This window comes from Notothenia coriiceps, unplaced genomic scaffold (assembly GCF_000735185.1).
Source record: "Notothenia coriiceps isolate Sejong01 unplaced genomic scaffold, NC01 NC01_scaffold00022213, whole genome shotgun sequence".
In the NCBI taxonomy this organism is placed as follows: domain Eukaryota; kingdom Metazoa; phylum Chordata; class Actinopteri; order Perciformes; family Nototheniidae; genus Notothenia; species Notothenia coriiceps.
In genome coordinates, this window is record NW_011354914.1 from 186,823 (window position 1) to 201,612 (window position 14,790).

A 14,790-nucleotide genomic window follows, 5' to 3' on the forward strand; every position below is an offset into this window, starting at 1 on the left:
GTGGCCTGTGTTCGTCGTCCATAACATACGCCTGCCCATACCATAACCCCACCACCACCATGGGCCACTCGATTCCCAACATTACCCTAACCCTAACCCTAACCCTAATCCTAACCCTCACACCAGATACTGACTGGTTTTCGGACCCCCCCAGACCCCCCCAATAAAGCAAAAATGCACGTTTCAGAGTGGCCTTTTATTGTGGCCAGCCTAAGGCACACCTGTGCAATAATCATGCTGTCTAATCAGCACCTTGATATGCCACACCTGTGAGGTGGGATGGATTATCTTGGCAAAGGAGAAGTGCTCGCTATCATAGATTTTTATTTGTGAACAATATTTGAGAGAAATGGTTATTTTGTGTATGTAGAAAATGTTTTAGATCTTTGAGTTCATCTCATGAAAAATGGGAGCAAAAACAAAAGTGTTGCGTTTATATTTTTGTTCAGTGTATATAATAAAACGTTAGAGAGCACTTTCTGAAACAAAAATATTTTCTTTAATTTAATTTCTCTGCCTGACAGTTATCACAGGTTCCCATAAAGCTGCAGTCTCATCTGCAGTCACACGTGTTGAGCTCCTTGTTGAGAGTTACCGGAAGAAGCAACCTTTCACACATTTCCTGTCATTCCCTTTGAGTAATCCCAAAATCCAAGAAGGATTCCTGACCTTTAAAGACGAGGTGTTGAAGCAGTGCTCACAGGTACTGTAGAAGGAAACCTACATGTTGCAATGATGAGGGGCAAGGGCGGTGTCTTGTCTAAGATCAGCACATTATATCCTCAATACATTCTGTATTTACAAATCTTTTTTACTTTATGTGTAGGATCATGGAGTTGAGGGGAGCATCTTTCAGAACCCTGCAAAGCTTCACATGACAATCGGCACCCTTGCTCTGTTAAATGAGACAGAAGTGAGAAAAGCATGTGAACACCTCCAACAGTGTCAACACTTTATCCGGTAAGGGCAAAACAAGTTGTGTGACTGTGACAAAAACAAAAAAACACAGTTATTTTGGAATACTGTTGGGAAACAAAAACAACATATACTGCTTTAAGGCATAATCTAGGAACAGATTATATTTAAAATGTTGTTAACAAAGCCCATTTAAACTAGCAATGAGCTGATCCTACACACACAAGTATTGTTGCTGTAACCAAAGCCTGAAATAAGTTGTTCCTTTTATGCCATAGAAACAAACGCACATCAAACACAAATAGTGAACCACACTGTTGTCCTTGGTGTCCCTTCATTACTAACAAAGTGTGGACTGTAGTTTATTTTTTGTCAAACCTGAATATACCATTTCGCTGCTGTTAATACTTACTAGGGCACCAAATCCATAGCAGAAAATAGTCCCCAACAAATATGGTGTGTACTGTAGGGCTGCTCAATGAATCGTATTTTAATCGCAATTACGACTTTGGCTTGCAACGATTATGAAAACAACATAATCGAAATAAAACGATTATTTTTTTATTTTCTTTATTATTATTTATTTTAAAAAAAAAATATAAATTATTTTTTGTATTGGTTTTTCAATTGAATTATACTTAAAGATCAGGGTAATCAACTGTTAAAAACATACTACGCCTTTTTTCTTTCAATAAGTTGATATTTTTTAAAGTAAATGGATAATCGTTTTTAATAATCGTGATATCAATTATTGACCCAAATAATCGAGGTTATGATTTTGGCCATAATCGAGCAGCCCTAGTGTACTGTAACATATGCTTAATCTACTTGGCCGACCTGTTATAAGAAATAATGGAACCTTAAAGAAGAAAGAAAGTGTAAATTTGTGACCCACTTTTAAGTATTCGTATCTTAGTAGTAACAAAGGGAATCTGGGCCACAGAATGGTTGGAGCAGATTACATAATAATGATTAGATTAGTTAGAATAACAAGTGAACTCGCATAACCAACACAAATAATAGATTAGATTCCAGCACAGTATTACAAATAGACCATTGTATTCCAGTTTATTGCTTGCTCAACATTTAGGGTCTGAAAAATGTGCCAGGTGGGTCACAATTCTTTTTTTTTTTTTGCTGTCCGCCATCAGGGACATCACAGAAGGAAACCCTCTGGCGTTGGAGGTGACGGGCATAGAGTACATGAATGATGACCCGGGCATGGTGGATGTATTGTATGCCAAAGTCAACGCGAAAGACAAATCTGACAAGTAAGTGGATCAATAACAAATCCTATGGAGAAAATAATATTTGTGATCAAATAATGTATTTTTATTTTTATAACAAAGAGATGGACACATACAATCAACCATTCAGCAATGAATTAAAGTAATACAAAACACATGTATTATATATATTGTATAATGTATTTTTCTCTTATATTACAAAAAGTACACGTTTATTTTTTTACAGACATCCACACACATCCCACAACCTACGCTAAAGACAGAAAAATAAATGATATAGAAATACGTACTCATATACTGCATTATTACATACATACATATCTGTCTGCAGTAAAAAACATGAAATGTAAATGTTTCTGATACAAGAAACATTTTCTTCAACTTCAAAGAAGCTGAAAAATGAACAGAGCCAGACGCAATAAATACAAATATCCTGTGAAAAAATAAATACATGGACAAAATTGACATGTCATATTTTTTTAATGTATTTCTGCTCTTCAGGTTGCAGCTGATCGCGGACCGGCTGGTGGAGCACTTTGTCTCCGCAGGGTTGATGGTGAGAGAGTGGGACAGAGTGAAGCTGCACGGCACCGTCATTAACACTCTGTTCAGAAAGGACTCAGGTAGAGACATTACATGCGAGCAGTATATTTGCCAGTAGTTGTTGATCTGTTGTGTGACCACATTGATAGCTCTTTCCCTCACCCTATTTGCCAATGTCCCCTGGAGTGGAGTGACGAAAACGCTGAATCCTTTAACAACTGCAACAACAAATTCCTTAATATACCCGACAGGCAGCCAGATCTCTGTTTGGCTACAGCTCTGTTGACGTGCGCCAAGCGGCCGTGTTTTCCAAGTATTTTGACAATGGCTTCATTCAGTTTGGCCATGGATAAAGACCAGCCCCAGTTCTCAAATTTGCACTGAGCTGACCAACAACACAGCACAAGGGAGGGGGGCCTGTCACTGCTGATCGTGTTTGCCAGACGATTAACATTCAGTGTTTATTTCTTCTCCTTAGTCCCTGTGTCACAACTGAATGCCCTTGATTGTCACCTTGTTATTGCTACACTGTAGCAGCAACTTAATGACATAAGTTATTTGTTTTCTTTGTTCAGTGCTGCACTGTTTAGCTTGTCTTTTACACTCTGGTGTTTTTCAGTCGAAGAAGCGGGCGGCCCAGGGAGACAAACCATGAGTGAACGAGAGGCTTTTGATGCCAGAAACATATTAAAGGTTAGAGGAAACTCACTCCTTCCTGCACCTTCAAATACTGCAGCATTAGAAACATCCAGACCTGTGCTCACTGCTTCACTGATGTCAATACCAGATGCCATTACACATGGAGATTTAGAAGGTTTTTTTTATAGGCCCGATGAAAGATTGCCTGTCAATAGTCCAGATATTCAACCCCAAAAGGAACATTTCATGATAAAAAAAAACACAGTTCTTCTTGCATTTCATTGGTGCCACGTTTGACTACAGCAAAAACTGTAACAAAAAAAGTAAGTTTAGGTAAGGTTTACTTAAAAATGCACATGTTTGGGAAATAGTGAACTGGATAAATGAGGCTTGGATTATTTGTGTGTGAAAGTTGGTAAGCGGTTGTTTTACTGTTGTTTTGAAGACAGCTCCCATTTACTAAAGCAATCATTTTCCTAATGTTTTTGGATCATTCGTTCACCGTTCAGGTATGCATGAGAAACAAGGTTTTATTCTCAAATTCAAGGTAATGTGGGATGAGAACTTGATCGTTTTGGCAGTAAAGTACTCTTCAAAAGACATTTAGATAAAATAATTGTGGTTCAATTCGTAAAAAAATGGGTAAAGTAAACTTCTGAATGCTTTATTTAGACCTTGCACCATACAACTGTTGCAACACTGTGCTAACATTCAACACACTGTTTGAATGTTTTTAACGGCTGTTGACATTTCAACTGCTTCTGGAGTTGCATTTGGATATGAGAGCTTATTAATAGGCCTTTCAAAAAGAGGGATTATGGTTTTTGCAGGGGAACATTTGAATACCACTCTAGCATGCACAAAGGGTAATAGAGTTCATTTTAGTGCCGACTCACCCCTACCCATCGTAATGGTGTTTTGATTTCAGGCTGGTATTAAATGATTATGTTCCCAGGCCAGCTGCAAAATGTAATTAGCTCACCTGATTGACTTAGAAGCCAGTTAGAAGTTCCCTATTTCAAATCAATTTTTTAGTTTTTAAATCTCCAGTCCTGTTATCTTCAATATATGATACTCAGTTTTAGTTGGAACATTTATATAGTAAGGCCTATATAAATGTTTATTTATAGCAGACGTTTTGACTTGATACTGTAGCAAAAGCACAGGTGTTACAAATAAGGCTCTGTTATGTTCTACAATAAGCTGTGACAGTGATCAAGCATTCACAATACAAAGACCCTGAACCTGATGAAGCTAAGTGGAAATCAGCCATCTTTTATTTCTTGTTGTGGGTTTTTGTCCTCTGGTGTGGAACAGGAAACATCGTATTGCATAGATGTGTATAAACATGTGAAGAAGTGATCAAAAATGGTCTCGGCTACACGTGTATATTTATACTGCTCTTCTCAAAACAAATGTACAAAGTGTGTGTGCGCCTGTGCTTATAATAATAATAATACATTTTATTTATATAGCGCTTTTCATAACTCAAAGACGCTTTACAGTATGAGTGTAGGAGCCAATTAACATCTGTGGGTATAAAGGTAGGAACCTATGTTTGGTGGGAGGGTGAGAGGTTCCGCCGGAAGGCCATACAGTTTTTGACCACACACGGAGAGCACACACACGGAGAACACACACACACACACACACACACGGAGCACACACACACACACGGAGCACACACACACACAAACACAAACACGGGATTACAAGCAAAGCAAAGGTATTGTGTAAACGGTAATATCGTGTGGTGAATATGGAAAGAAGCAAGTAAAATGGATACCAGTAAAATGGAAATAAATGGACTGTTTCAAACTGGAAACTTTGTTTCTGACCTTTCTTCGGCAGCAAACTTGTCTGCGTCAATTACACCCACCAAGCGGATCCTCAGAGGCTTAAAGTGTTGGCTTAGCCTCTACAATGAGGGAGGGTAGACAAACAAGCACAGGCAAACAAATAAATATAGTAAAATAAAATAAACAAAAAATAATAATGATGTGCCGTCATTGTGCTCATGTGTCAATCTTTCCTTTTTGTTTTCTTTTAATGCCATCAACATGCCAGGGACTGCAGATGGAAATTAGCTTTATTGGCTAAATCTGCCACATTTACAAGATGGACTCAAAGGCTCATGTTCATTAATGTGCATCATTGTCCTTTCTTAAAAAAAAATAAACAATAGTTATAATGCAGCTTACAATTACAAAAATTGTCAGAAAGATTTGTTATATGTTTCCCTTTGTATGTTTTCAGATGTTTATTCCCTCAGTACTGGTTTAAGATTTGTAACATTTAACAAACCAAGCTAAAATATAAGGTGCTAAAAAATGTATTCGGTGGAGAGATGTACTGCTCCAGAGTATATTGATTAAAGCTGTTATGTGAAAGAAGAAGAGCGTTCCTTTTTAAAGCTCAAAGAGGAGGGTTTGGATTGATTTTTATTTTATTTTGTGAGCAGCACTTGTGGTTTCTTTGTGTGTGACGACGACTGAAATGTGACACCCAGTTGAATCTGCAGATAAAAACAGCTTCAAAATCACCTTCCCTCCACTGTGGTGCAGACAGTATGTTTGTTTGAATTACAAAACCCTTCATTTTATTTTCTCTGAAAATGACACAAGGGTGCTGCTTACCACTCTCACTTGCACAGTAACCATGGTAACGCCATGTTTGTGAGTGACAGAGTTTAACGAGTAAGGTCAACTCTTCAAGCAAAGTGCTTACTATCTAAATCATTGAGAGTTGGGATTACTTTTTTAAAAATCTGGGAATATGGTTTTATAATGGTGTTGAGGCTTTGTATTGTATACGTTTATATTTCATAATTTGAAGACGTTTTCTGTTTTTCATTACAGAAATTTGGTGCTTATCGTTTTGGAGAGTTTGGGTTGAATACGGTGCTGCTGTCCCAGAGATATTCCTCAGACTGTACGGGCTACTACACCTCTGCAGGGAGCGCCAACTTCTCATGAGCTTCAACACCAGGGGTGGGGAACCTTTTTCCTCTCAAGGGCCATTTACATTTTTACAACATCCTCCGAGGGCCGTACAAATTATTGGCCTCTGCTTAAAAATACTAAAATCACAGCCCATTCATTTGGCCTTTCTTTCATGCTGTGCAAAGAAAAAGCAACCTCTTAATCCAGATATTTTACCAAGACTCACGCATGCATGCACGTGCACGGTTGTGGCATGACCACCAAAACAGAAAGATATGGACACAAGATGCGTGCAAATGTATTTAGTTTCCTATCCATGTGAACATGATTTAAGTAAGGGGGGGGGACCTAACCTCCTCTAGGGAAAAAAAAAAAATCTTCCCTGGGGAGCATGCCCCCATTTTTTTAAATGTTGAAGTCAAAAGCATCAATCTGGTGCACTTTGAGAGCAACATGAAGAGATCTATGGATACCCTCTCAACACCCATATGAAACAGAACTGTAAGCAGATTTATTTTTCTTTATGAATACTTTACAAATCACTCCCCTTTCAAACTGTATTCTTTCTTGTTTATTAATAACAACTTTTTTTTTTACTGTCATATAGTATTTTATACCTGTTTACTTTATTCTCTTATTTTTTTATAACTATAATGATCATATAAAGATGTGCCTTTACCTCACTGGTTGTAGAAAAAGCTTATATTCGTTAGCATAGCTAGCTAACCAGATGCTAATAACAACAAAGTTATTGACAGTATGATCAGTATGACAGATGAACAGATCGCCACTGGGCTTACAACTAAGCTCCTTATGGCTCCTTATGGGTACTGCAATTTGTGAAAGTGCCGGAGCGACGTTCTGGTGCTCCCCAGCAGAACTGCACCCCTGTCAGAGACGAGACATAGACCACGTTAGGCTTTTGTTGTGTTCAAGGACCCTCACCTTGGCCAGGAAAAACAGGCACTCGCTTGTTTAATTTCTTTAATTGTTTTCTTTTTTGCGTGTGTTTATAAATTACCTCGAGGGCCGTACCAATTGGTCTCGCGTGCCGTATACGGCCCGGGGGTTCCCCACCCCTGTTCTACACGGACGAGCATTTTCTGAGGTGGGAAATTCAAAATTCAAAACCTTTTTGGTTAGCTGAAGCTGTTATAATGGCAGTGTCCAGTAGGTGGCAGCAAAGATCTTTTTTTGTTTCTCCAAGTGCCTCCTTCCACCTATCTATTTGAATCAAATTATTTGTTTCCTAAAACTCTATGGGAGCAATTTATGCAGGAAAAACTAAAATGATCACAAGTTCAGAATGATTGAAATGATCAAGCATTTAGATATGAAACACGCTCTCAAATTATTTGAAAGGCTCGATAGTCAAATCTTTTATTTGGTTCTCTTCAGGGAGTTTGAGGCAAATGACATCAAAGTAAACGATAAATGGGTTTTTCAATGGAACAGACGATCAAAAAGAAACATGACAAAAGCAGAAATCAACATTAAAAAAATCTCTGCCTTGACCATTGTATGTATGAGGATTTGTTCTTCACAATGGATAGTTTTTATTTAGTATCACTGTACCAGTAGAATAATGTTACCTTGTGGGCAAAACTGTTATCATAGAGGAGGAGATGATGCCTTTGTGTGTGTGAATTTGGACTGTTGAAGATCTAAAGCAGCTAAATGTTTGTTCAAATAGTTGTGGATCCGGTTATATTTCCAGGGCTATCAGGGTAGATTTTTGTAAAGCTGGGACCAATTTCTATAAAAGGGACATTTTGATGAACATAGTGCTTAATGTAACCAATTACATTTCCCCAGGTATTGCACATAAGGACCATTTTGAGAAACAGAGGCAGATATTGTACTTTTTACTCCACTACATTCGTTGTGTGGGAATAGTGACTTTGCATTGTCATATTTTACATACACAACTGATTTAAGAATGTTCATACAATTAAATATTGTTATTGAGGAAACCAGCCAGCAGTATATTAAGTAAAACTTAGCTCCACCTTGAGTAGCTATGCTGCTAACACACTAGTCTACATTTCACAGACAATGCTTCATTTACATTTTGGAGCCATGACATCAGGACTTCTTTAAACTTACCGAAAGGATCTTCTTCCTGTTTGAACTTTTACTTGTCGTCACCTGGTAAGTATCAACATCCAAATACAGTGCTACCCTACTTTCTGTCAAAATGTGCCTACATGTCCATTCTTGTGAGATTATTGCCTGGTACATCTTGTATACATCCAGTTTGAAAGTCAGTTCTAATGGCATTTTCTGAATAATGTGATGATTCCTGCTGCGCCGTGACAGCTGCTATAGCTGGTCAAAGTTTTTTTTCAACCGCTTTTCAGCCAATCATTTTGAGAAACTCAGAAAGTTTCAAAGTAAACACCGTGTACCAAACTAGAAAACTTTCATAGCTGTTCTGAAAGGTTCTGTTTTCACACTGATCATAAGCAAGTTCTACCGATTTCCTTTCATCTCTCTGCCTCATGAATGTGCTAATGCGTCACAGACATGATTTATTGCACCAGGTTTTTTTTCTTCCTCCATCTTTCTTATCAGTGCCCTCCCCTGACGAAGCCACAACCTTGTTCCCACTCCCGTCTGTCGAATGTGTCAGCGAATACAGACATCGGACACAGAGCCTCTTGCTCTCCACGTCAGAGTTTTTTTTTTTCAGCCTTCCCCTCAGCTGCCGATGTGCTCTGCTTGGCATGCAGAAGGGCGATCGCAGCGCAGCCAAAGTTACACTGATGGAAAGTGAGGGTGCTTTTTGTTTGTCAGCTCTGCCATCCCATGCTGTCCACCCTCCCCTGTTCCCCTGGAGCCATGTCAACAGACGCCATTAGAAAGGGACATGCAAATTGAGTCAGCCAGCAGAGCCGTCCGTGCACTTACTGTGCCACTGTCTGGGTCTAAAATGTATCTTTCTAGACTCAAGGGAGGCACCTAATTATCCACTTCCTGTCTCCTGAGAGCATGCTTGTTAGTGGGTCAGGAGTACACATCCAGCATAACGCCACTCTCTCTCAGGTAACAGATACGGTGAGGATTCTGCCAATAGTATTGCTCACACAGAGAGGGAGAGAAGAGGATTTGTAAGTTAATAGAATTCATTGAGAATATGCATTCTTGTTTCTTTTGGCAGGGACATGATTTAGGATGTGCTGGCCAGATGTCTTCACTAATGATCACACTGAAAACCCTGGAGGTAACATCCTACATCGGACATATTCCATTTGACAGATTTCTATATAAGATGTTTGGGGTTTCTGTTTATTTAAATCACCATGCTTGTGTTTTGATGCATTTGAGTAGGAATATATCGGACGAGGGGTGCGATAGCTGAATACTTCTCAATAATAGTGAATATTTCCTCAATTTTTTTATAACAATCATTTAGTACTATAATATGTGAAATGGAACATGGTCGAAATGAGCATTTAACGACAAAATTAACAATTTATGAACTGTTCATAACTCACATAGTCAAATTATGAGCATATAATGACATTTTTAAACAACATGCTAATTGGCACCGATTAAAACTTCTCATAGACATAATTTAAATTATTACAGCTTTTGTTTTTACTATTTTGTCATTCATTAGGTTTTAATTACAACACGTATATCTGCATTATACCTACAATCATTGATGGCGTAAAGCAACGTTTTTAAATCCCTTGTTTTGTCGAATTAACAGCCTAAAACCCATAGAAATTTCAATCTACGACGATATACAACAGAACAATGAAAGATTCTTACATTTGAGAGGCTTCCTTAGTTGATCATATACATTTAAGTCACATACAATAAATGTAACAAAAGTACATACATAATAGTACATACACTTTTTGTTTGTTTTCCACAGATGTATCTTTGTTGGGGGGTAAAAGCATTGACTTAACCAAATCATGCTGCTACCGTATGTTGTCTGTGTGGGTGAGTTTGCTTACGCACTGCCCGACGAGTACATCTTTTTTCTGTCCCCGCCACATTTCTCACCCTAATTAGTCATCTCCGTGCTTCCTGCTGTGGGAACGTCCCACCGGACCCTTGAGATGTCGAGACTAGCATACCTCCCTTTCAATAAGACAGATTAATGAGACCTCTGTGTCTGTTTGTGTTCCTGCATACCTTTTTCCTCTGTGGATCCGCATCCTTATTTTTGAAAGATCTGAGGAGACACGGGAGCTGGCTTTCAATTAAAAATGTTAACTAAGGATCAAGTTACTTTTTCAGCATCTGTGTATGTTTTTGTTTACATGCATTCATAAGTCAAATAGTCTTTATGAGTAGAAAAGGCTAAAGGCACAGAAAACAAGCCCTTGCAAAGTACAACCAGTTGTTAAAAAACTCACATTACTATTTTTCCCTCATGTTAAAGGAAGAGAAATAAAGGGCAGCCATTTTGAAACAAGTGAAAGCAAAGCAATCTCCTAGGTGAGCCCTGTTAAACTTACAGTGAACCTTTTATAATGAGAATTCACGCGTGTTGTTAACGGAAATCTTGTGTAACCTCAACCAAGCATTGTTTAGGCCTCCATCTAATTTGCATATTGAATTTCATTCAAGTTCCAAATGAGCCTTTTTTATGCAAAAGCTGTTGGAAATAGGTCTTACTTGATCAATATCAACCTTTTTTTTCTGCACATTTAGCTTTTTGGTTCTCATAACGGGTGTTTCAAAACGTTCATTCAGAGCGCTGGAAAAAAGATATATGTTTGACAGACGTGACCTTTTTTAAAAGAGTAGATATGTTCGATTTGTTAGCTCTGAGTAATAGCCCTCATGAAATCGATTGAGCTCTCTAAAGCACGAGGGTTGATCAGGTTCATAGAATATTAAAATCCAAATCCAATTAACTGAAAGTGTGAGTTTGACAGCAGGAAGCTGCTCAGATGACATTTCAGTAGGTAGCTTTGTATTCCTGGTGTCATGTTTTCACCTTAACAAGCTTGAATCCTTAGATTATTTAAAGGAGATCTTTTGATGGATCAAACACGTCTATCCAGGAGAAGTTACAAAGGTGCTATATTACTCGTCCCGCTCGACAAAGCAGGCACATCTTTCAAATTGGATATTGTTAGTGGTGATATACGCCAGCCCGCCTCCCTTTGATTGTGCTCTCATGTTGGATGTGACTCCAGCTGAGTGTCAGTGCCGTTTGAATGTCACACTAATCATTCTGTCACTAATGGGCATGAGCGGTCCTGATGGACAGCCAGGGCGAGAGTATTTGAAATGTCTAATTTGCGTCTCCTGCGAGGAGGCAGGTGATCCCTGCTGCAGCCCTTTATCATTCAGAGTGCAGCTGTCCACGTCTGTTGATGCTGGAGGCATTCACACAGGAGCAGAGGCACAAAGCCCAGTGTGTTTGAACAGCAGGTAGTCATTCAGAGCTGTTGTTTACTCCCTGTACACTTTGCACAACAACACATTTCCATTATCCCTTCATCTCTGTTACTTTGTCCTGATAATTGTCTGATGAATAAATGTCAGAAAATATTGAAATATGACCAACAATTCAGCATAACCCTAGATGAAATGTTAAAAATGCTTGTTTAGTTTATTCGTTTCGTTGCAATGTTTATTGTCATATCTAATATGTTATTTCCAGTTGTATACTTCTGAAAATGTTTTTTTAAGTTTGTTGCACAGGAACATATTATTATCTGGAAACAAAACACCACCACACTTAAGCAGGTCGGCATATTAGCGTCATTACACTTATTTAGGCACTGCACTTCAGAAACTGCTAGGAAAAAATGTCACTGAGAGCTGCAATTTCTCGTATTTGAGGAGCTGGAACTAGTTAATATTTGACATGTTTACTTTACACATTTATTAAATGATTAACTGTTAAATTAAATTAGAGTCATTGGGGAGTGAATACATTTCCCAATAACACTTAAAATAAGTGTATTTAGTATTGCCAACTTAAAGGGGACCTATCATGCAAAATGCACTTTTGTACGTCTTTTTATACATGAATATGTTTCCCCTGTGTGTCAGGGAACTCACCAAGTGTCAGAAAACACAACCCTCTCTCTTTTCCTCCATACCCAAATCTCTAAAAACGGGGCTGCAACGGATCTGATACAGACTGATCCAGATTTGAAATTGTTCTGACATCAGAAACGGGTTGCTCCGCCTATATGGGCAACTCTCCACCTATCAGGGGAATGAGAGGTTGCGTGGCATGGTAACAGCATGGGAACAACATGGTTACATGACGCTCGTGCCTCGCCCCCCTCCTTTGTAGGGGGGCGTGGTCAGCTACAGCCCATTTGCCACAGAATCAGCCCTTGTCAAGACAGGGCTGGAATAGAGCGAAATGAGGGATGGCTAAAATGCATGATCTGTTTGGTATTTTTGAAAAAAAAACTTCACAGACATGTTTTATATAGGTATGGCCCTACAATATATTATTCAAATATAGCATGATAGGTCCACTTTAAGGATTGAGGAGGTTGGATGAGGATCTTTGTTTGAATTTGAAATTATTCAAGTGAAGAAATGAAAGCAGCATTACTTGATTTTCTGTCAGCTTGGGGGCAAACCAAGCTGTAAACCGAACGTATCACAACTACGATATTATAGAGAATTTGTTAGCTACATTCCCGAATAAGTATAGAGGGAGAAGCATTTCCATTCTTCTGGAGTCTTGTTTCTGGCCTTTTCTCACCTTACAAATACAAGTCCAATATCCCTCTCTTTTTATCTCAGATTTTAACTCCTCCAAAACTCATGAGGGACACACTGGCTCTTTAGCAGCTAAACGCTCCATACCTTCACCAGCTAGTCGCTAACACCTTGATCGATGCAGGTTTAATATGCAGACATTGAGCTTCACTGCTGTAAACTAACTCTGTCGGATACTGTAAACAAATCCTTTGTTTTCTCCATCCCCTCCAAAGTCTTTCAGATCCAGTCACACAGCCCTTAATGCTGTTATTTATTGGTAGGATGTAGAGTAGCGAAACTGATGGGGATTTGTCATTTCTAGTGACTAGTATAAGCTGGATATGCAGACTGAAAATAAATAATCTTTGAGACTGAGTGTCAGGGTTCAGAATATTTGCCAGCTTCTGTCTTTTGTGTTCATTTAATTGAAAAGTTGTTACGCTCTGTTCCACCCATGCTGCAGCAGCCTGCAGTGAAAAACAGCACCTACCCTGCTTTCCCTGCAAATGCAAACTGCTCTCAGACTGCTCTCAACTAACTCTGCACTTATAATAGCTGTGTGACCCAGTTTGAGTTCAATTGAATTAGATCTATACGCGTTTAAAGCAGCTCCACTTACAGCTGTAAGTCACTCGAGATTACTTATTAAATGCCTACCGCTGTGGTTTATTCTTTCCTGAACTTTCAAAATCACTTATTTTGATGGTTCTCCCACCCAGGAACGTGCTTTCAGGCTCCATTTTCTCTTCATGCACCGTCACTTTGCAGTGGTAGCCCCGTTCACAGAAGTAACTGCAAACAAGCACTGGGGGCTGTTGTAGAAGAAATTCAGAAGCAGAAAGGGGTTTGTTTTATTGTGTCATCAATGTTTAATACATTTTGGTACAGGATTGTGCTTAAAAATAACAACATACAGATGGAACATACTCAAGTTAATTACAAAAAATAATATAAAGGATATGACTCGATGCATCAAAGAATCTTAACACACTGAGATGTATAAAGTTGTACTAATTATATTGTGTATATTAGTGTTTGTTTTAATACTGTTACTAATTATTTGAAAACTGTCATCTAACCCCTTCTGTCATTAGTCAGATTATTCAATACATTCATAGAGAGAAATCACTCAACAATATCGGATTTATCGTTTTAGCCATTTATCAAACACGTCAAACCTTCATTTGTTGCAGCTTTTCAACTGTGAGGATTATCCGCTTTAGTTTGATTTATATCATTGAAAATTGAAATGTTTTGGGTATTGGAATGTTGGTCAGACAACACGGCCAAATATGGCTCCTTGGATAATTTCCCCTGTTTTCTGACATTTCATAGACTAAATAACATATTGTTCTATCAGTCAACACAGTTACTGTAGATTAAAAATAACCATTACTTGAAGTCCTAGTATAGTAAATATGAAACCCTGATTTCTTGTTGTTGCAGGTCATGGATAAACACGGCAGCAGCATGAAGCAACTCTCTGTCGGGAGCGAAGCATTGTGGGAAACACCAGATGATGAACATGAATGGACTTACAACAGCGTGTCTTTGCATCCTAGCTGATTTTTTCAGTTGGAAAATGAACATTTGTTGGGGTTATGTTTTCCTTCATGCTGGAAGAGGTGCTCCATTTGAACATTCTGGCAGGAATAAATAAATGTGCAAAGCATCCACCCTTGGCCTGTTGCAATTAATTGTTGTAGTTCCAGAAGCGATCCTGGCGTAGTTGTTACATCACGTGAGAATATGTACAGCCTCGATAAGCAGCGGAGGCTTATTCGTAAGACACAGAAGGCATGTGT

General features: G+C 38.6%; 1 protein-coding gene across 3 annotated transcripts in view; it reads left to right on the top strand.

Annotated features, from left to right (window-relative positions):
* ascc1 (activating signal cointegrator 1 complex subunit 1) overlaps positions 1-14,659 on the top strand; it is a 16,535-nt gene extending 1,876 nt beyond the window's left edge. Inside the window, exons 4-12 of one of the 3 annotated variants that reach the window (XR_799264.1) lie at positions 525-703; positions 827-960; positions 2,067-2,186; positions 2,664-2,785; positions 3,325-3,398; positions 6,203-6,334; positions 9,447-9,509; positions 10,170-10,240; positions 14,432-14,659. Coding sequence is in view for 1 of the 3 variants with exons in the window: in XM_010780873.1 (XP_010779175.1) it covers positions 525-703; positions 827-960; positions 2,067-2,186; positions 2,664-2,785; positions 3,325-3,398; positions 6,203-6,319 (746 nt within the window). In the remaining 2 variants the exon portion in view is untranslated. The remainder of the gene's footprint in view (positions 1-524; positions 704-826; positions 961-2,066; positions 2,187-2,663; positions 2,786-3,324; positions 3,399-6,202; positions 6,335-9,446; positions 9,510-10,169; positions 10,241-14,431) is intronic. The other 2 variants (XR_799263.1, XM_010780873.1) reach the window with 2 other exon arrangements.
* Positions 14,660-14,790: the final 131 nt, after the last annotated feature.